At 36.4% G+C, this 20,663-nt stretch overlaps 2 protein-coding genes across 5 annotated transcripts in view; one reads left to right on the top strand and one right to left on the bottom strand.

The window, feature by feature from the left end:
- The window catches only part of LSG1 (large 60S subunit nuclear export GTPase 1), a 352,612-nt gene extending 335,499 nt beyond the window's left edge, over positions 1–17,113 (top strand). The window contains exon 15 of the transcript XR_012776447.1: positions 17,104–17,113. The gene's annotated coding sequence lies outside the window, so the exon portion shown is untranslated. The remainder of the gene's footprint in view (positions 1–17,103) is intronic.
- Positions 1–17,707, bottom strand: part of OPA1 (OPA1 mitochondrial dynamin like GTPase) — a 59,558-nt gene extending 41,851 nt beyond the window's left edge. Inside the window, exons 1-8 of one of the 4 annotated variants that reach the window (XM_075507168.1) lie at positions 17,515–17,707; positions 13,859–14,177; positions 13,452–13,548; positions 12,145–12,252; positions 10,851–10,904; positions 10,132–10,199; positions 4,866–4,976; positions 124–177 (exon numbers count right to left, since the gene is read on the bottom strand). In XM_075507168.1, coding sequence (XP_075363283.1) covers positions 124–177; positions 4,866–4,976; positions 10,132–10,199; positions 10,851–10,904; positions 12,145–12,252; positions 13,452–13,548; positions 13,859–14,177; positions 17,515–17,543 — 840 coding nt within the window. In that variant the 5' untranslated portion in view covers positions 17,544–17,707. The remainder of the gene's footprint in view (positions 1–123; positions 178–4,865; positions 4,977–10,131; positions 10,200–10,850; positions 10,905–12,144; positions 12,253–13,451; positions 13,549–13,858; positions 14,178–17,514) is intronic. The other 3 variants (XM_075507171.1, XM_075507169.1, XM_075507172.1) reach the window with 3 other exon arrangements.
- Between the last annotated feature and the right edge of the window lie 2,956 nt (positions 17,708–20,663).

Here is a 20,663-nt window from a genome sequence, read left to right as displayed (position 1 = left end):
AGATTGAAATAAGCATTGCATTCTTCCCAAATATCTTATATTTCAGGTGTGCTGTTGTCTAGTAAATCTGAGTCTGCCGCACACAAATCTCTACTTAAAACATCAGTAACTCAGAAAAGTTACCTGAGTGCGCAAAAGTTCTTCTTGAAGTTGATCAATCTTCTCTTTGTCAGAAACCTACGAAGAAAAATAATCATGGCTACTAACACATTGTTTAGTTTATCCACTGCAAGTAACCTAATCACAAACTGAAAGCTTCATCCCAGATAAGAAAATTGACTTTACATGCATTTAAAAGCAAGTAAAATTCTTCAGTTAGCATTTGAGATTTAATGCTGATGGAAAGTTCCATCTGCAACAGGAGATTCACATCAAAAAAATGTCTAAATTCCAGTACATGCAAATGCAAAAATTAACCCTTCAAGACTTAATACTAGGAAAGTGGGCTTAGGGAAAAGCAAAACTCTATATGGTGCTTAGAGTTTTCTGGCCACTGCGTCAAATGTAGTTTTAGTGATCAAACTCTCAGGATCTCCTATGTTCATTTCCTGAATTAGCATGATCTTAATGGGATACAATCACTAAAACACCTGCTTGCTACAGAATCTACTTTCAGGTGAGTACTCACTCCTGAAGCTTCAAGGGGATTCTTATTTCATATTTGTTTTTCAGAATAATAATCCTAAACATGCATGCACAACTTCATAAATTGTATTTAGTCAGGACAGTCTTGAAGGGTTATTTTAGAATTATTTAAATTACATTAAAAACTGGAAAAATTAGGATATAATAATACAAAACATTTTGAAGTTCAAGGCATAAAAGTAATAAGATCGGGCAATTAGAGCCATTCTTACTCAAATATTCTTAAAATAGGTTCATCAAGATGTAATAAAGTTGTTCAAAACAATCCCTTTTTAAATAACACAAAGGCAAGACAAAAGCATAAATGATGCAATACAAATTCATATGATGTAAATATTTACAAACAACAAAATCTAATGGTTCACTGATGAAATATTAAATTTAGGAAAAAATTATAATATAAAATGATTATGGAAGGAATGATATAGGTAAAAGCTTCAATATTTAAATAAAGCTCATGTAATAAAGCTCGTGACATTTACAACTCAAGTTAGCTTCTTATCAGAAAGAGCATATTATCTAACATGCAGAGGACAGCTGTCATTTAGACACAAATCAATTTAGTTAATATAATTTCACACCAGTTGTTACAGATTAAACAAGTAAAAATTCCAGTTATTCATAGTGATTGATATTATTTAGCTATTAAACCTGTAATATACAAGGTCGGGCCTGCACTTTATAGAAAAAGCAATCCAAGCTGACACTTCCATCTGTATACAATTATTTTCTTATTCATAAACAGCAAAGAGGAAGTCCTGTAAACTGACTTCCTTTTAATTTCTGTTAAGTAGTTCAGTGATAGCAAAATGGCATCAGAAACAGGGTTAGTTTAGCACACTGTCAACCTGATGCATGCAGCCACAGGGTGGTATATGTAAATAAACATTTACATATACGCACACTTTAAACACCTCAGAGACATAAGGGGAAAATAAAAATAGAAGGGCAAAGTGAATGCTGTGGAGACTCAGAAGCAAGAAAATGAAAGAAAAGGAAAACAAAGTGTTTCCACACAGTGCAGATTTTCAAAGCAGTTAAGATTTTCCTGCTCTCTGCTCTTAAGCAAGCTGTTCCTGAAAGCACTTCTGGGGCCTAGCTGCGTCTTTAAAGTACATACTTATACACAGATTACCTCTAACCACATGAGCGCTGTCTTTTATGTACAGTATACCTACATTAAACACAGTAAGCAAAAATATTGCACACTGTTACATGTTGCAAGATCTGAAGCAAAGAATTATCTAGCACTGGATGATTCATTCTAACAAGGACAATTAGGTTAGTTATGTCAAAAACAACGACCAGCTCTAGAATGATGTATATGCTTCAGCATTTGGTTCAGGTGTGCTTTGAATGTTTAGCTGCAGTTAGTACATACAATATTTTGAACATGTAATTCATAATATTGCTAAAAATGTTTAAGTTGCCAATAAAAGCTAAAACTATCATAATAATCTGAAGTACTAAGTTACATATGACTAATCTATGATTTCTACTCACAAAAAAATCAACTATGAAAATATCTCTGTATAGACACATCAATATTTGTTTAATCCAGTTCAGCATGGTTTGTACATCAAGATGCCTCCTTCTTTCCCCATTGCCACCATAAAGAGTTATGGGAAAACTGTAGGGCCATTTTTAATCAAGGGTTTCTGCGCACAAAGATGCAGACACGTGCTTACCAAGACCACCGGAAGCTCCTTATAGAGTTACTCATTTTGCACAGTGGTTGCTTTCCAGCAACCTTTGTCACACATTGTATAAAATAAGTACGTGCCTCTGAAAATTCTGTACCTTTGAAACCACGGTTATTGGGTTTGTATATTCTCTAACCAGACTATAAATAATTATAAATTGATCATCTACAGAAGAACTATAATGATTTCCAGTAATATAAATGAAAATAAAGGCCCAGACAAAATGCATATAAGAAGCAGCCATGCACAGCACAGCTATACAAGACTAATCAATTATACTGCTAAATATTTATCAAAAGGCTGACAAAAAAAATCAACAGGAAACAATTACATTTTTGTTTTTAATACCCTCTCCTGCTTGTGAGACAGTTCTTACTGTTACTCAATTGACAACTGAAGCAGATTTAATATTGAGTAATTAAATTAAAATGGACAATGTGCAAGTAAATCGGGCAACACAACTTCCAAGAATGGAAATGAAATGATCATGTTCTCCAGCAGACAGGCAAGCAAGCCAACTGAGTTAAAAAGTAAACAAGGTTAGTTTATGCCCTGTCAAAAGGGCATGCAATGACTTATTTCAATGACAGTAACAATTTCTTCTTCCAAAGGAGAATCTGGATCAATGATTGGAATCTTTAAGTTATATCTTCATATCAAGATATTAAAACAGTTTACCATCTCTTTCAATTTGTTTCAAGCAAAAAGATTAGTGTGACAAACAAGACACATTCCTTGTCATCAGGCATGTATGCCAAACAGCACACTGGCATGCTAAATTAAAACTTTTTATATGCAAGGGCAGTTAGACTTTCAACACTCAGAAAACACAGAGCACCTGCCTTGGGGGTCAGGATAACATTTACAAAGATAGCTCTTACAGCGATTTCACAGCTTGGGAATTGTAGAATTAGTTGCAAGAAAGTACTGACAAGGTAGAATTGCAATCAGAAACAAATTTAAAATCAAGCTCATTTTTTTTCCTGATTGTGTCTATTAGGCTGATACATTTTTATATATCAACTATTGTATTGCCTTTACCAGTAACTTTTACATCTTCATATATTTTATTATAAACTTCAAGCTACTATTGCATACTTCAGCTCTCTCAATAAACTGTATACAATCTGACAGCGGCTGAAGGAGTTCTCTTTATTAAAAAAAAGAGTAACTGAACAAATAGAGAATATTTAGACCACTGAAGACATCTTTACTCTCCTATTAAAATATACATCTGGAAGGAAATGAATGTGAGAACATTTGTAGGACAGCTTTTGAGATAAAATAATCTAAAATAATTGCATTTCCATTATATTTAGTTATACAATGCCTAGATTCATAACTGAGGACAGAATACATAAGTGTTATTTGAAATCCAGGGAGAATATTAACAAAAAAAATTTGAAAACTGAAATACGAGGAAAAATTGCCATTCACTTTTTTTTTTTTTTTTTTTAAAATTAAAGGAAGATTAGCACTTTAGAGTGGCCAGGGGTTGTAACTCTAAACCATAAAAAAATAATATGGCAAGAAAGTAAAATATTTAAATTTAAAATGCTACTTTAGTTTCAGAGAACAAAGTGATTTACTCTGTTGATGGACTAAAAAGCATGACAATTGCAGCTATGCAATTATGTCTAAAAGTTTAATTCACATTTACTGGGTTCCTCTTTCTGTGGGAGTTATCTTCAGATGTAAAGAAGATTAAGTTCTGTATCCAGTGCTCAATTCCAAAGCTGTTGAGAAACATGAGTAATCAGAAAGATTTTTTGAGGACACAGAAGCAACCAACAACACAATATGGTTAAGAATTATGGATTGTAACACATTAGACAACTAAAATATCCCAATTTAGGAAGCATTTCCAATTCATCTCAGCCATATAATAATGAATAAAATGATCAGAGCTTAAATTCAGTAAGTAAAGCGATGTGCAGGTGTTCAACAACCACAACATATCACTATAAACTGTGCTTTAAGAGGAAAAATCGACAAAGGAATACCTTTGATGAATATACAGTAGAGACTGTTACTAACAGCAGCATTTAATTGTCTATGCAAAATTGTTTCTAAGGAGTTGCTGTCATTTTCAGATTGGTAACAGTATAAAGCAGGAAAAAATGTTCCCAGAGATATATTGCCTGTAAAAAGCTATACTCTTACAAGATAGGGCTACAGTGAGCAAGCAACAGTAGAGAAAACAGACTTGACATTTATTCAACGTACTTTCCTTAAATGCATTTTTAATGTATGAACTTTAAATAACAGTTTTTATAGAGGCAGAGAACATACAATTTCAAAGTGACACAAAGTACTTGTTCAGCACTTAACACTATGCTTTAAATGCAACTTGGTTAAACTGAGAGAGGACTACTATGAAAGAGCACTGCAATGAAGTTGGCTGTAATAATTATTTAGGCCCATGATTTAATTAGTTAAATTTTTCTAGGTCAAATGCAGAAGGCTGAAGTATTTGATTAGTGTGAATACAGTACATATTGTCCCTTAAGCCATCACCTTTCGTTTCTGCTGGGAAGAGCCCATGTTATATTGGCCAGCGGCTTTGCGTGCTTCCTCTTCATGCTGCTGGATTTGTTGTTGTAACAGAATGAGTTCACCAAGTAGGCCCTGCCATGAGTTTACAATAAAAAGGAGAGGAAAAATTTGGGGTGTAAGGAGAACAAAGTTAAACCAAAGGGCATGACAAAGACAGATGAAAAACAGGTATGAATGGGTCAGTTCAAACAAAAGTGAAATTTCATTAGCAAGATCTCTTGCTAGCTAGCTGGGAGTGGATATAGCCAGCAAAACCATGCATTTTGCAAATCCAGGTAGAACAAAACAATAAACATTTAGCTACATTTTATAATTATATTCAACTTTAAGCATCTAAATCTTAAAAAAATTCAACTACCCTGGCTTTAAAATATTCTCAAAAGTTTCAGGATTCAATTTAAATTATTCACACCAGAAGTTCTTAAGTATCAGCAATTTTTCACAACCATGCACGTATTTAAAGAGAGTGTTTTGGATGTTCAAATCCAAAGTTGCGCACACAACTTTGTGGATACACAAAGTTGCGCACAACAGCTAATAGGCTCAACTTTGTCAGTAATATGAAAGTTCTCATTTTCTTCTTATTCTCAGCAATGCACACAGTTTATAGAAAGATAATTTTGCCTGCTACTTGACTTTCAAACTAGGAGAAGCAAAATAGTTTCTAGAGCATAAAGAAAGAAAAAGCCCCGTCTCCACTCCTGTAACACACTGCAGTTTAAATTCATACTGTCATTATCCTCCCTGATCACTTCAAAATCCCTGCAATTTGATGCTTATTCCTTTACTTATTCAGCATTTCCACAAAGCTTAGTCTTCTTCTCTTCTCCCCCCACACCAAATATTCTTGTAATGGTAGGCTGTCTTTCAAAATCAGTTTAGAGATACTATGCCAGCATCTACTGGAACTTTATGTACAATTTATTTCAGAGAACGCAGACAGAAGTATAAACAAACTATTTAAATACAGATCTTTAAAAAATATTAGATCTTCTTCTAAGAAAACACTCAGTGAAATGAAAGGTTTCAAAAATGCACTACAGGAATCAGAACAAATCTTGAAATAGAAGTTTGGTGTAAGAATTCAAGACATCTACCATCAAGTTATACATTTATTGCACGAAATACACACACAGGCATGTACACATAAGGATAAACAATATAGGAGAGAATGGATAAAAGGAGAGACAATCAAATGACCAAATATAAACATTTGGTAAATAGTGATTTGTACAACATTTCAAGAATAGAAAAATCTTAACATTTGTATATTACTGAACCATTTTAAAATTAAAAAAATTTCTGTATTGCCAGACTAGCAAACGCATTAGAACTGTGCCAAGAAATCAGGCGAAACAAAAGATTTCATTTCTATGTAACAGCAAGGAGAGATAGCCTCACGGCTACACTTTGTATTCGAGGAACAATAATAATATTTTGCCATTTCACAAACAAGGAAACTCTCAATATGACCTGACACAGTCCTTTTAAAAATTATGCTATGGGTCAAGAAAATACAAGAAAGAACACTTGAACAAAACCTGCCATGAAGGCCTTTTAACATTTAAACAGGCACTATAACAGATGTTTGAAGTCACCAAATGTAACTATTTAATGTGCAATTACTTTCTAAGACATCTGGTCCATGTGACCCTTAATCCATAGTGAAGTATGAAAAGCCCTTTTCAACTATTACCCCATTTAATAAAATATTCAAGTAAAAAAATACAGTGATTTAAAAAGCTTCTCAATTACACTTTCTTCTTTGTGTATGTCAGTTAATCTTATTTCCTTTATTTTTTATTTCTTACTTTATAGGTTTATTTTCCATTTCTTACTTTATAGGTTTGAATAAAAAAAATAAATTAAAAAAATATCAAGAACCTTAAATAGCACAGAACTATACACCAACACCCAAGCTGGCATGAACCAGGACACAAACAAAAATGTTTACATCTCTCTGTCATTGGACACTACCACTGTTCCCCCCCCCCCCCCCCCCATAAATCATTCCAATGTAAAACTGTATTTATTTTAAAGAATTTTATCTAGAAAAATCTACATTGATCAATTAATGGGATTTCAAAAACTTAATTGTTTACAATCATTATATTATTATTATCATTATCGAAGAAACAACATAAAGGGGAATACCACTAGTTGACAACAACACAGTGGCACAAACCCTGCAAAGTCATCATGAGAATATAGGTACAACAAATAAAAAAGGCACAATAAATAAAATAAGGCAAAACAAGTGCTGACATTGTTAGTGCATAGGCTTTAAAAAATATACATCATTTTACATTAAAAGTTAATATGTTGTACTTCAGTTGAGTATGACTATCTCTTTAATTTAAAAGTTCCTCATGACTAAAGTATTTGTGTCACATTTTCACGAGCAACCAAAGCCCTGTCTTTTTGCACGCCTCGACTCCTTCCACTATTTCCCACTGACTTCAGTGTGACTGTTCATGAGAAAAGCTGAGCCACAATAATTAATAATTGCTGAGGGATGTAAAGGGGTGAAAATGATGAGGAAGGTAAAGAGATCAATTTCTAAAAATTTGAATAAATGTCACAATTTTATCCAGAGTACCTATAACATGAAACTGGGAATTAAGTTGGGAATATAATGGTGCTATGAATAGAAAAGAGAAAATTATGGAAACTTTATCGCATAACTTGCCAGAAAGAATGAAACGAGAATGTTTAAAAAAAAAAATCAGAGTAAAGTGATATTCCTTACTAAAGCCTCCTTTTCACTCTCCAGCAGTAGCTGTAGTGAAGAGCTGTAGAATTACTGTGCCACTCCTTACACTGACTGAAGGTGACCCTGTGATGGCTGAGCGAGGCAGTCTACGTGCTGCCAAATCCTCAACAGTGCATCAGGTTCTTCAAGGCATGAGATTTTATCAAGGTACCAAAGGCAGAGAAAAGACTGTGTGGTTGGTTTTGAATTACTTCTTTATCTGGATTCTAAGCCCCAAATCAATACTTAAGTCACATTTTTCACAATCACTTCATCGCAGCTATAACCACTATAAATTTTCTTTAGAAATTGGGCTAAGCTTTGGAATTCACTTGCCTTAATAGGAAGCTGAAACTCTTTAGGAAATTTTTTTGGAGACAGACGATAGTGCAAGATAATTTTCTAGGAAGGTAACACTGCCCTTTCAAGTGCAAGCCTGAACTATTCCCACGTGTACAATATAATAAAATATTTTACTACGCTAAAGCTTTTATAACTATCTTCTCTCCTCTTTCTCCAAGAACAAAATTTCTTATTTAATCCAAGTAGAAACAGATTTAAACTCCATTTTTTAAAATTACTTATCTGCACACTCCAGTAATTTAAATTTTGTTTTCTTTTAAAAAAGTTGTACCTTTTGTATTAAATGAGAGACTATGAGATAAACACCTCATTAGCTGGCAAGAAGCAGTACAGCCTGATTCGGTGTTTGGGACAACGTTCACTCTCTCAAAGTTATCTTGTAAACTAACTAGTTTCTCACTCATTCTATAGGAAGTTTTTAGAGACCTGTCTGAAGACCATGCCCAGTAATGGTTCTACAGAACACTCCTCCAAATGAGGAATTCCTAGATCTTTACCAGTTACTTATCTTTTCACAAGGAAACAAAGAAAACCAGCTCATCAGCCATCAGACACATTTAATACTATGCTACAACACTTTATGCATCCATACAATTCTTAAACTAGCATTGATTGGCAGTGGAAAGCATTGAATGAAAAAAGGCCATCTAACCCATTGTCTACAAAATACTAATTCTGCTTGCCAATAAACCAAGTGATTATGCTATGTTAGCTATTCATATGTGCCTTGTTCGAAATATTACGACAAAAATTGATCATATAAATTAGCAAAACAACAGTTTCTAAGCATAACATATCAGATGTAACTGGAGCAACAAAAATTAGTACACGAGACTACATTTTATAAATTGTACTGGTTTAATATGGGCTGATATTTTCTGTACCACAGCCAAAGTTTTGTTGGCAACATTAAAATGCAGTCACCACTGCATCTGAAAAAACAGAATAAGTATTAGTGATATTACTGGCACTCAGTAAAAAATCTCAGTGAATTTAGTTATCAAAGACAATAAATTAAGATGGCCATTTCCCCACAAATCAATAGTAAAGTATTTTTTATGTTTTAAACAGTGAAACCTGTGCTAAGCAATCACTCAAGAGAAAGTAAAACAATATATAATAAATAGACAGTTTACTGACAAAGAGAAAACAAAAAGCTAAATTTTTCTCATGTAGCAATCCATCACTGTTCCAAAGGGAAGAAACAAATTGTAAAAAGTGAGCTTTGTACAGGTTCCACTATGTATTGCCATGCAGAACTAATGTAGAATAAATGTATACATGCCTGCATATACAGAAATATCTTTTATGTAAAAGCCCCAGTTATAGTTCAGACACTAGAAGTTTTCAGTTGCAAAAATGAATACTTAATAATTTACAAATTCCTGATACTTATTTTTTCCTTCCATTTTTTAAAGAAAATTTTGAAATATAGACAGGAAAAATTAAAAGCTTTTAAAGAATGAGCAACATTACAATTTAGGAATTTAATAGAAATGAGATCTACTATTCATGAAAGCAAAAAATTAAACTTCACTTTCTTTACTTCAAGGAAAAATGCTAAAATTTTCAGTTATCAAAATACAGTAACATGTTTTTCCCGAAGGCAGTAACAAAAATGTGATGTATGCTTTCTAAATAAAGAGAGTAAAAAGACAGACTGCTTTAAGAAATAGAAGTTCTTTATTAAGGGAGAGATCCTTAAGTAAGAATCACAACTGTGAAAATGTCAACAGAAATGAGGTTGCAAGCAGAAATACTTGAAAATAACTATAAAAGCCTAAACCAACTTCAGTAATAAGCTATAAGCTCAGGTGCCACTGAGAACATGCCCAGAAAAATTGGAAATGCACAAAAAAATACCTAAAATTACACTGTTATTACAAACAAAGTTTCTTAAGAATGCAATTCCTAAAGATTTTTATGACTGCCTTGTATTTTCCTTACACCAAAATGTTTATTATCATTGTATTGTGTATATATTAAAAACAGGAGTGCATATTCAAGTCATTTCAAGCTGCTTCAAATAAACATCTACAACTAGCTATTGAAGCACTTTTAAAAAAATTACCTGTTGTCAAGACATTTTTAGGTTTGCAAGAGAGTAATTACCTTCTTGTACTGTTTGTCATTGTCATATCCCTGGTCAGTAGCTCTGAATGCTGTTTCTCCTGGAGAACCTAGGACATAATTAAAGAAACTCATTATAACATGCAAAAGGCACTTAAAAATTCTCAAACAACACCTAATATAAATTTAAAGTTTCAATGCCTATGAATTATTAATGCAATAATCTTTGAAGTTGCTATTATCCAAAAAAGATTCACCATAAGAAACTGAAAAAGAAATTAAGTTTAAAACTCATCTGAAAATGTTATGTCTAGTTTGTGACTCAAATTAGTTATATCGTAAAGGAATGGGCAGCTTCAATTAGACTATTAAAGTTCTGAAAACTTTTAAAAAATTAATTATTTCTGATAGACATGAAAGGATAATACAAATTCCATTCGTGGTACTGTAACAAGAAAAAAAAAAATTATATTCTTTCCTATTGTAATGGCATAGGTTTTCAAAACAAGCTTCTGGAAAATGCCTGAAATAAAAAGCATCTGCTAAGAACTCCGGCAGAGAAATATCAACTATTCATCTATTCATTCTCACAGGGGTGGATCTAAGTATTTTTTAAATAATTGGAAGGTATTTGTAATTCAATATTAAATTGATGTAAATAGTTGTGTTTACATTGATATTCACTCCTCTTAGGATAGTAGTGTTTTAAGAGTTCACTTTAAAGATGCAGGTTAAGGGCAGTAAAAAGGGCTTTTACACACCTAACAACAGAAGTAGATCAGAAGCTCCTATGACTTCACTAACCAAATTGTAACCTGTGAAAAATCAGCAGAAGAGGGGAAATAAAAATTATAAATACAAAACAAAATGCAAAACAAAGATGAGGGATCTTTGTCTCATTTGGAGGACCACACAACCATAAATGTCAACTATGTCCATGTGAGTATGATAACAAATAATAGGCGACATCTCACAATACCAGTCACTAACACCACAATTTTAAACAGCCAAAATCTTTAACAGCCAAAATACATAGGAGATTGTAATCTACTTGTCACTTTGTTGAATTTCATCCCTACTTAGTTGCTCGTTCAGTTTATAAGATGAATAAACTCATTCACCATTAACAGTATTTTAAGAAAAATAAAATATTCTTCTTATGCACACCGATACGGAAATATTTTCAAACACACTTAAGAGCAATGACTATGACACCTCATAGGTATAATCTTTCACAAATACAAATGTATGTAGTTTGATAATTAAGGTATATAATAGGAAGAATCTTTCACTCTATTACAAGAATCACTGGATGAAGTTTTGAGCTGTGCTAAAGAGCAAGTCAGATATAATGATCAAATCAATCATTTTTTAGTTTTAAAAAGGCCACCGATTAGAAATGTCTTATTTAAAGCTCCCAAAACCTGAAAACCACTAAGCCTACTACTACCTAGGCACACCGAATCAAAAAAACATTCCCCTGCTTTCTGTGAAGCATTTAGAACTCTTACCTACTACTTTGAAATGTAGCCCCTACCGAAGCTAAATCTTCAAGCAAGTCCTTCTGGAGCTATGTCCAGATGAAAAATATCACTCAACCCAAGATAATACCTTAGTCACAAATCTCTTATTCCACATGCTTGCAACATTAAGAATCATCATTCTTAATAATCCAACTCTTTTCTCCTGTAACAGCTGTGGTACCGTCACTGTCCAATGCCATTCTCACCTTCTCCAAATTCCAGCTGGATACGTCCAGCTTTTAGGACTCACTGAGGCAATCTAGCTTTCAATCTGTTTGTTTAGAGTTGTACAAGAATTCTAGTTTTCTATTCAATTTCACATTTTGGTTCTCGTTACTTGCTACTAGAATGCTTGCTTTTAAAAATATATTACACTTACCTGTGTCCATAACACTTTCAGATGAGATATTCAATGAAAAGGCATGCATTTTCAGGATCCGCTTTCTTTTAGTGTCTAAGGTCATACCTGTAACCTCATCTTGTAATAGCCTATGTTTTCAAAATTAAAACTAAGCTGAAAAATTGTTCTCACCAGGAGAAAAAAATCCTTTCAGCGAAGTGAAGCTCTCTCCAATCTTGTCAAAGTCAGGCACAAGTTTGGCAAGGTCATCTGCATCAGGAAGGGCTTTGATAAGTTTTTCTAGGAAAACAGTACAACAGCTAATGAGTATTTTTTCTTTCCTATTATTTGTGTGAACAAAAATGGCTCAGGCTGTAAAACCTAGAAACTGTTTCAGGACATGGCTTTGGCTTTTTTCTTTTTTTTTTTTTTTTTTTTTTTTTTTAAATAAAGAATTAAAAAGTTTCTTTCCACATGCACCTCCCCCCATTAGTGTTGGGAAAGATTATCAGATCCGAAAAAACAATTGCGTTTTTAGACTTTGAACTTCCTGTTAAGTTGGTTGCCTCAGGTACTTTAAAATACTCTAAAACTTATTGCTGCATTTCACCACGTTTCAGACACTATTCTCTCACAGAATTTGTGAGGATGTTTTAAAATTACGTGACACTGTAAGTATGCCCACCTCTTGTACATTTTAAGAAAAGATTATTTTTCATTTTAATAAATAAGCCAATTTTGTAATCCTTTAAAAAAAACTTATTAGCTTTAGAGTACTATAAAAATGTAGTGTCCACTAGCAATAAAAACAAGAAAACATGCCGCAGTTATTCAGTCTCTCAATTTATCTATGCAATACTCATACATGTAGTGAAATCTTCATAAAGTTTTTTTTTTAAAAAAAGAACACCACCTTACTACCCTGCACATATAAGATGTAACTCAGTGCTTGTTTTTAGATTTCTATCTTTCATCTGAAAATATACCTACTGTAACCAGAAGATTCAAGAAAACAGAATCTGTATTTTTCTTTTTCTTTTTTCTGTACTTTCAAGATAATTTTGTAGATAGGTAGATCCACTATTCTGCATTTTCAATTGGCCTTTTAATCATACATACCTTTCACTTATCTGTTTGTATTTATATTGAAAGAACTTTATGCATAATACTATGAAAACCTGTGTAAGCCCCCTTGATCATGTTGCAAGTCTCCTTTCAATAATGGGATTACATGGCCATATGAAAGGACCAAGAACATTCTCAAATGAAAGGATGAATTACAGAATACCAATGTTAAACGATACTTAATTTCTTCCTACAAACACACTGATACGAACACCTTGGTAATACATACACCAAACTAACAATACAAGTTCACTCAAATTACAGCTATACAGATACTACTGCACTGGGGAGAGGCACTGAGGACCTACACCCTTATGTTTAAGTTGTACATATGCTAGTCTTTAGATAGAGTCGCATTTTAGTTTTTGTGATACCGAAGTCAATATGTTCATCAAGCTCCCAAATGAAGTCAGGAACAATCCACTTATATTCATCGAGATCTGGCATCATGTCCTTCCACTGATCATACGTCTAATACAAAGAGGAAAAAAATACAGTAGAAATAGAAAAAGAAATGTATGGAGAGAAGCATATGAGCAATCTATTGAAAAGTAATACCTACATATAAAACATACTAACCCACCATCTTTTTGATATGAATAATACTACTTGGATCTTTTAAACTAGTTCACTAAACAATCTATTTTCCATTTTCACTCATCTTTATTGTCATCCTGTAATGATATCCTGTAATTTTTTTGGATATTCCAAGAACTATTGTTTTGAAACATATAATAACAACAAAGACAAAATGCATAAAATAGCTTCCACAGATAAATACCTTCTTAGCTGTATAACCACCACCTACAGCAGATCCTAATATAAGATAGCGAAGTTTGAGAAGTCTTGACGCTAGTCTAGCTAGCCAAAAGTTCCTGTGGGACTGGTATCCATATTTTACATCTAAAAGTTTTGTTTTACGTAGGGGAAGACGATTAAGAGATGAGAACAGCTGAATGGATATCCTTAATGGAGGTCTTTGAAATTTTGAACTTGGGTAGTAGGGATGACGTATACTTCGGGAAACAAGATGCAAGTTTTGCAGTGGTGATTTTCTCTTTATTCCACAGCTGCTATTTGCTAGACTCCGGCAGATGACACTAAAAGAAAGAAATAAAAATTCTAAGTAACAGATTTCCTCAACACATCATTAACTCAATAACCTCCTCAGAAGCAAATCACATTACATTTTATCTGGTTACAGATAAATCAGAGCATCACTCTGAATGTACAACTTCCAGCTATCATTGTTATGCTACCAGGAAGATAAAAAGCTGTAAACATCGTTAATGGGTATAGCATTTCTAGTGATTACTGAAATAAAACCTTAAATACCATTTATGAAGTCTGTTATGAATTAAATTTAACTTCCATACTGGATTAAGGCAAGTAACACGTCTGTGGGCAAACAGGAGCTAAGAGTCCACAGAAGACTATGATCAACTTGCAACATGAAAGAAAACTTGACAGTTTGGCCTGTTTTGTTATTCAAAATGAACTTTTAGAGAACATTAAGTTTGTAGAGGATTTTCAAACTTCAAAAAAACAATACACACACAAAATTCCTTTGCAAAATACATTTGTCCTTTTTTGGCAAAGCAGATTCTCCTTTGGAGTTGAAGCATATACTTAATGACGTCTTTCAGTTCCTTTCATTTAATATTCTGTGGTTCTAGGATTACAGCATTATTGTTTTATCTTAGGTCATGCATAGACAAGATTACGTCTGGAGATGGCTGTACCATGTTTATTGAAGACTTCAATAAAGTAATTCAGATTTATGCAAGAGGGAAAATTTCAGTCTGAAAGATTTGACTCTGAAAACAGAGCTCAGCCATGAAAAGCACATGTTAAAACACAGGAACCTTATCAATCCTGCCTACATTAAAACAAACACATAGGTTGGAATAAATCTGCATGCTTCAACATTTTGAGGTAGCTTTGCTAGTTTAGGGAAAAGACAACTGCTCTGGAAAAAGCAATTTCTTCTGTAACTTTTTAGTCTCACCATCATATCAGAATGGTTAATATTAAATAATTTACTGGATGCAAAATATGAGTGCAGTTACAGTTCTTGAAATGCTTATTTATTACAGTTCTTCCCATGCTTGTTCCTTGATGTTTTTTTCAGGGTTTTCAATATTATCAAGTGCACTTACTTACAAAGGGGACAAATACAAAAGAAGAAAGTGCTTCACACTATTGAGAAAGCAAATTATTCATCCCATAATGCTAAATCATTTAACATTAACAGACCTTAAAGAGAATAAGTGAATCATATGAAATGGAAAAATATTACAGCATTTTCTAACAACATGCTCTATAATTATACAGTTCTTTGCCTCGAGATTTTCCATGTACTAGAGATGACATTGTCCATGACAAGCATATTTTTAATGTCCAAAGAAGTGGAAGACTTTGTTATAAAAGCACTTCTGACCCAGAAATTGAGCTTTTGGAAGATAAGTTAAAAATCATAATTATGTGAATTGAGACATTTTCCTCTCTTAAAAGACCAATTCTCCTGATGATCTATGTTTAGAAATTTCCTTTAATGTAATAAAAAGCTTAAAAAAAGGGAACTCCACTGACTGTTATGAAAGTCCTCATTCATAAAAGTCACCATGATTTTGAAGGGTATTCTCTTGCTGCTATACTAAACTATCCAGAAGGCTGTGCCTTTACAATAACAAACTTAGTATCTAGAAAGAGCATAATAAGCAGGAGCAGAATAGTCCCTGAAGTAGTAACAAGTTTCTCCTCTTTGACATGGAATTAGAAGAGGCTCAGAAATTAACCACAGACAGTAACAATACAAAAGTGGCTACATAATAAAAAATGAAAGTGCTCCACACTAGAAACGTTTTATTTCCCGCTTTTGAAGACAATTTTTTAAATCAGGGTGAGGTAAGTCTGTATGAAGCAAGCTGATGACTGGGCCGTTATTTCTTTCATTTCGCAGTCACTATCATTACACAGATATTTAATATTTTCAGCAGAGACCAAGTGGTAGTACATACTATGGCAGCCACTTCTCATTGTTAGTCTTCACCTAGGTTAAAGGCATTTTGTAATATTATGTAATTTTCTTCTCCATGATTTTTCTTTTAAAATACAGAATGAATGCAGTAAAACACAGTGATTGTTGAAACTGAAGGAAAAATTGAGTTCCCTCACAAATTGTTATGGCAAGAACTTGATCAACAACAACTGCCTTTTGAGTGCTATGGCATATTTCAAACCCTACCTGCTTTAATTGCACATATAAAATCTTACAATTCATTTAAAAAACCCACTACTCCATCATTATACCAAAACTTCAATTTTCTCCTTTCTTCTCTCCTGTCGCTGCTAAAACCTCCTGATGAATACTGACCAAAAAAATCACCTTAAGATCTTCACTGAAAAGTGCAGTTAGACTGAAAAGGGCGCCAAAACAATGCTATTAAATGAAGTATTTAATGAGTTCCAAATTTAAAGCCTCTGGAAAGCTGTTTTTAACAACAGTAACAAAAGTTAGCCTTCCAGACATGAGTAGCTCTGCCATTAGAATCTGCCTGATTACAGGCCTGCAACCTGAGTACTCTTGCATTGCACTGAGATTATAGATGCCTTGTAAAACAAGAAAAAGTGGCCTGTTACTATTGATAGCCAAGCATTCCACCTGGAAGTCATACCTAACATTTTACACACATTGCTCCAGTTTAAGAGGTCAAAAAATCCCCACCTCAGCTGGGACAAATTTTCTGTAAAGATAGGTTATATACACTTTTAATAGCTATGACTGCAAAGCAGTCTTTCAAATGTAACCCACCAAAAAGAACTGTGGTATTTTCTTTCTCATTTAGCACTTATTTTCCTACTGCTGCTCCCAAATCTGCCAAGGAACATTGTGACATTACCGGCCATTCAGTTTCACCGCTCCTGTCTGGAATCGTGTAGCAGAACGGTGAAAAACAAGAGGAATACAGGGTAGCTGCTGGGGAGGGCCAACGTCTGGACACGAAGGCAGCCCGAACTGCCTAGGGCGGGAATGCGGGAGACGCAGCTCCCTTCCACATCGCACCCCCAGGTGCCGGGGGACCTGAAGGATGGGAAATTTCCCCGCCTGGGAGCAGCAGCCCCACCCCAGAAGGCCACAGGCTCACCCCTGCGCCATTCACACACACAGACACATACACGCATCGCCACCCGCTGTGCGGCTTCGGCCTCCCCCGTGGGCAACCCCGTTCCCACGGGTGCCCGGGGCCTGCTCAGCCGGGACGCGTGTGGCAACCGACACCGCGCCCGGAGCAGAGGCCCCGGCGTCGGAAGAGGCAGGAGAGGGTCGCGGCTATGGCGGCCGCTGCCTCCGCACAGCCGCCGTGCCCCAGGGGCCAGGCCCGCCGGAGGCCCGCAGCGCCCGCCCTGACCCCTGCCACGGCCCGCCCCGCTCACCAAGCCGCCGCCGCCCGCGTCCGCCACATCCTAACGGCCGGGAGGGGCCCAGGGGGAGCCGCACGCACCGCGGCCGCCGGCCGGGGCTCCGCCGCCGCGCCTGGCGCCCCGGGCTGCCGCGGGCAAGGGCAGGTGGAGCCGCCGCGGCCGCGGCTTGACAGGGCTGCCGCCGCTTCCGGGCACCGCGGTCCGTTGCGGCTGGCCCGGCTGGAAACCGTGCCTCCCTGCGCAAAGATTCCGGGCGCGGCGGCGGCGAGGGAGGGTTTTGAGGGAGCACCGCTGGGGAGTTGCCCGGCCAGGAGGAGCGGGGGCCTTACGGCTGCTCCGCGGCCGGGCCTTGTGCTCCCCCTCAGGCCCCGGGGACGGCCGGGCAAGGGCGAGCCTCAGCGCCTCGCCCCTGTGCGCCTGGGCTGGCCCAGGGCACCCCCGGCTGTTGTCAGCGAGGCCGGAGGCAGCCAGGGCGGCGTGGGCTCGCCTCCACGGCCTGGCCCGGCAGGTCGGGGCTGGAGGGGGTGGTGAGGCCCAGCCCCGGGTGGAGGCCTGTGGTTGTACCAGGGTCTTCCACGCTGCTTAAATAAGATTCCCAGATTAGTTCCGAGCTGCTGTTGCGCTGAAGAAGTGCGTGAAATGGGTGGCAGTGCTGTCTTGAAAGCTGGAAAACAAGGCATGTCCAAATGGGCTTCTCCGAGTTGGTTGTTGGCGGGTTTTTGCCTTCAGGACCACATGGGAGTGGGAGGCAGAGGAGGAACCAGGAAAGCTCAGCAGATCTGTCCATCTGCCCTCCGACAGAATCACCTCCAGTTACATCATTTCTGAGAGGTGCACACCTCACCTGTCCATAAAGTCCTCAGGCGTTGTAGTGTTCACCTGGCAATGGCAGTGCTCGCTAACGTTAATAGAAAGTTTTCCCTCATGCCTGATTTAAATCTTTCTTGCAGCAAGTTAACCCTATCCACAGTGGACACGGAGAATATTATTTTCTCCATTTAGATGTTTGAAAACTGTTGTCATGACTTGTCTCAGTCTCCTTTTCTTTCGATTAAACAACCCTAAGTCCCACTTGCATGTTTTCTGACTCCTTTGTCATTCTTCTCTGTGCTGTCCTGTGGACTGTCACCAGTTGGTTCACAGCTTCCCTTCTGTAATATGCCCAGAACTGGGTATCACGTGCTGAGCTAAACAGAAAAAGAGATTGGGGGTGTTTTATAGGCCAGGCTTCTATTTATACAGTGGGATTTTTCACAGCAAAATAAGTTGCACAAGGATGACATAATACATACATGTATTTTCAGGACTGAGAGAAAAGTTGTAGGCATGAGGTGAGGCACATGCTTTTGTTTCTTGCTTGCTTGCTTTTAGATTTATTTATTTATAAATTTAAGGGACTATCTTTATTTTAAACCTGACCTTTGCTTTTGTATTTTAACTTGACCAGTTATTTTTGTGATTTATATCTGTTTTTTTAGGCAAATTTCAATTTAAAAATGAGAATGATGATACTCCACAAGACATAATACTGTTTTTATAACTTAATTTATAAACTAGTATGTAATTCTTATTTTGAACAGTAGAGGGCATTATATAACTAAAGGTTCCAATTTAGGATGCTTTAAAGGTGATTTCCCCAGGAGAAAGTGAACCTGCTTAAGAAAATGAACAAATTCCACCATCTTCATTGGTTCTGGATTAACAGATTTTGCTGGAATATTATGACAGGTTGCCAAACTATGGAAATGATGAATGTTTTACACCTTTAATCTGTTTTTTTTCTTTATTTTCAATTGTGAAGATATAAATCTCCCTAATAAGAGTATTCTGTAGGAGCAGAAATTGTCAATAGCAGCTGGACTAAGCCTATGAATAGTGAATAGATTGGATGAGCCTTGATTCTTCCCTGGAGACCCAGGTTTGGTGGGATACTCTGCGTGCAGCTCATGTCTCTTCCCTGTGAAAGGGCAGCCAAGGACCCCTACTGCACCCTGGTCTTCTACAGATACTAGAAAGAGCAAGGCTGACATTTGGGGAAGCAGCAAAAGCTGACCAGGCAGAAAAAGCGTGTGTGGCATTTTCCACCCCTGGCACCTCCCGAAATAATGAGTCAATTCCCAAAATCATCAGCCTGCCTTGGAAAAAGTACCTTTGCAGTTGTTTCCTGTCCTTTATAGCTTCTAGATAGCGCTGCTTAGTTTTCCCGTATAATCAGGTTTATCAGAAATGGACTTTATTGCATTCTTTCTTTTTAATTTTTATTTGAAAATTGTGATTCTTGTGTAATAACTGGAGTTCCTGTCGCTGGGTCTCAGAAGAACAAAATGAAAAGCTGAAAGACTCAAAGCTAGCCTCAGAGTTGCAGTGGGGGGAACGAAGGCGTAACACTGAAGCTGGGGTATGGCGAGCACCTTGTTCCCCTTTGATCTTGTCGCAACAAATCACTCTTAACACAGCTTAGTACAGTTTTATCCTTTTCTGTCCAGCCTCTGGTCTGGGTTCCTTTTGAAAGTGCGCTAGGTATTAAGACCAAACAACTTAGCTCCAACACAAACTGCTCGTCACCGGCATTTTACAAACATATCTGTCCCTGTGCTGTGCATACATGCACATCAGGTTTGCAGGTCTATGCCTGGCCCACATTATTAGCAATGTGCAACTTTTATTGTATTAATTGACCTAGCTCCCTCATTTTCTCTTGTCTGTTCCCTGCATTTCTCCTATTTCAGTTTCTCTGAGCCTGCCCACTGCAGGATAGGCAGTGGTCTTTCCTGGTGCTTGAGATATCTGGGACTTGTACAAGTCCATGCCACATGGAAGTAAAATGCTAATGAATAGGAACTAACTTGGCACCTCTTGATCTGTTTCAGTCACCCTAGAAATAATATTTTAGTTTCCTTAACATATTTGCTGGAAAAACAGGTTTTCCTTTTCTGACCTCATTCCTAAAATATTTGGTGTGTGACTTCTTAAAAAGTAGCAAAGGACAAGGAAATAATAATGAGAATGAATCACAAGACTAATAAACAAATGCAGCCCAACAATAGCAAAAGAAGGAGGTGGTAAAACCCTCAGTGCTTTTTTTTTCTGCCAGCTTCCTTTTGGCCCTGATTTGGAGGTCAGAGATATTTGTATCCAGCTCACTGACATCAGTGGGAACT

The sequence above is a fragment of the Mycteria americana genome, chromosome 7 (assembly GCF_035582795.1).
Source record: "Mycteria americana isolate JAX WOST 10 ecotype Jacksonville Zoo and Gardens chromosome 7, USCA_MyAme_1.0, whole genome shotgun sequence".
Classification (NCBI taxonomy): domain Eukaryota; kingdom Metazoa; phylum Chordata; class Aves; order Ciconiiformes; family Ciconiidae; genus Mycteria; species Mycteria americana.
This window is presented reverse-complemented; position numbering and strand designations above follow the sequence as displayed.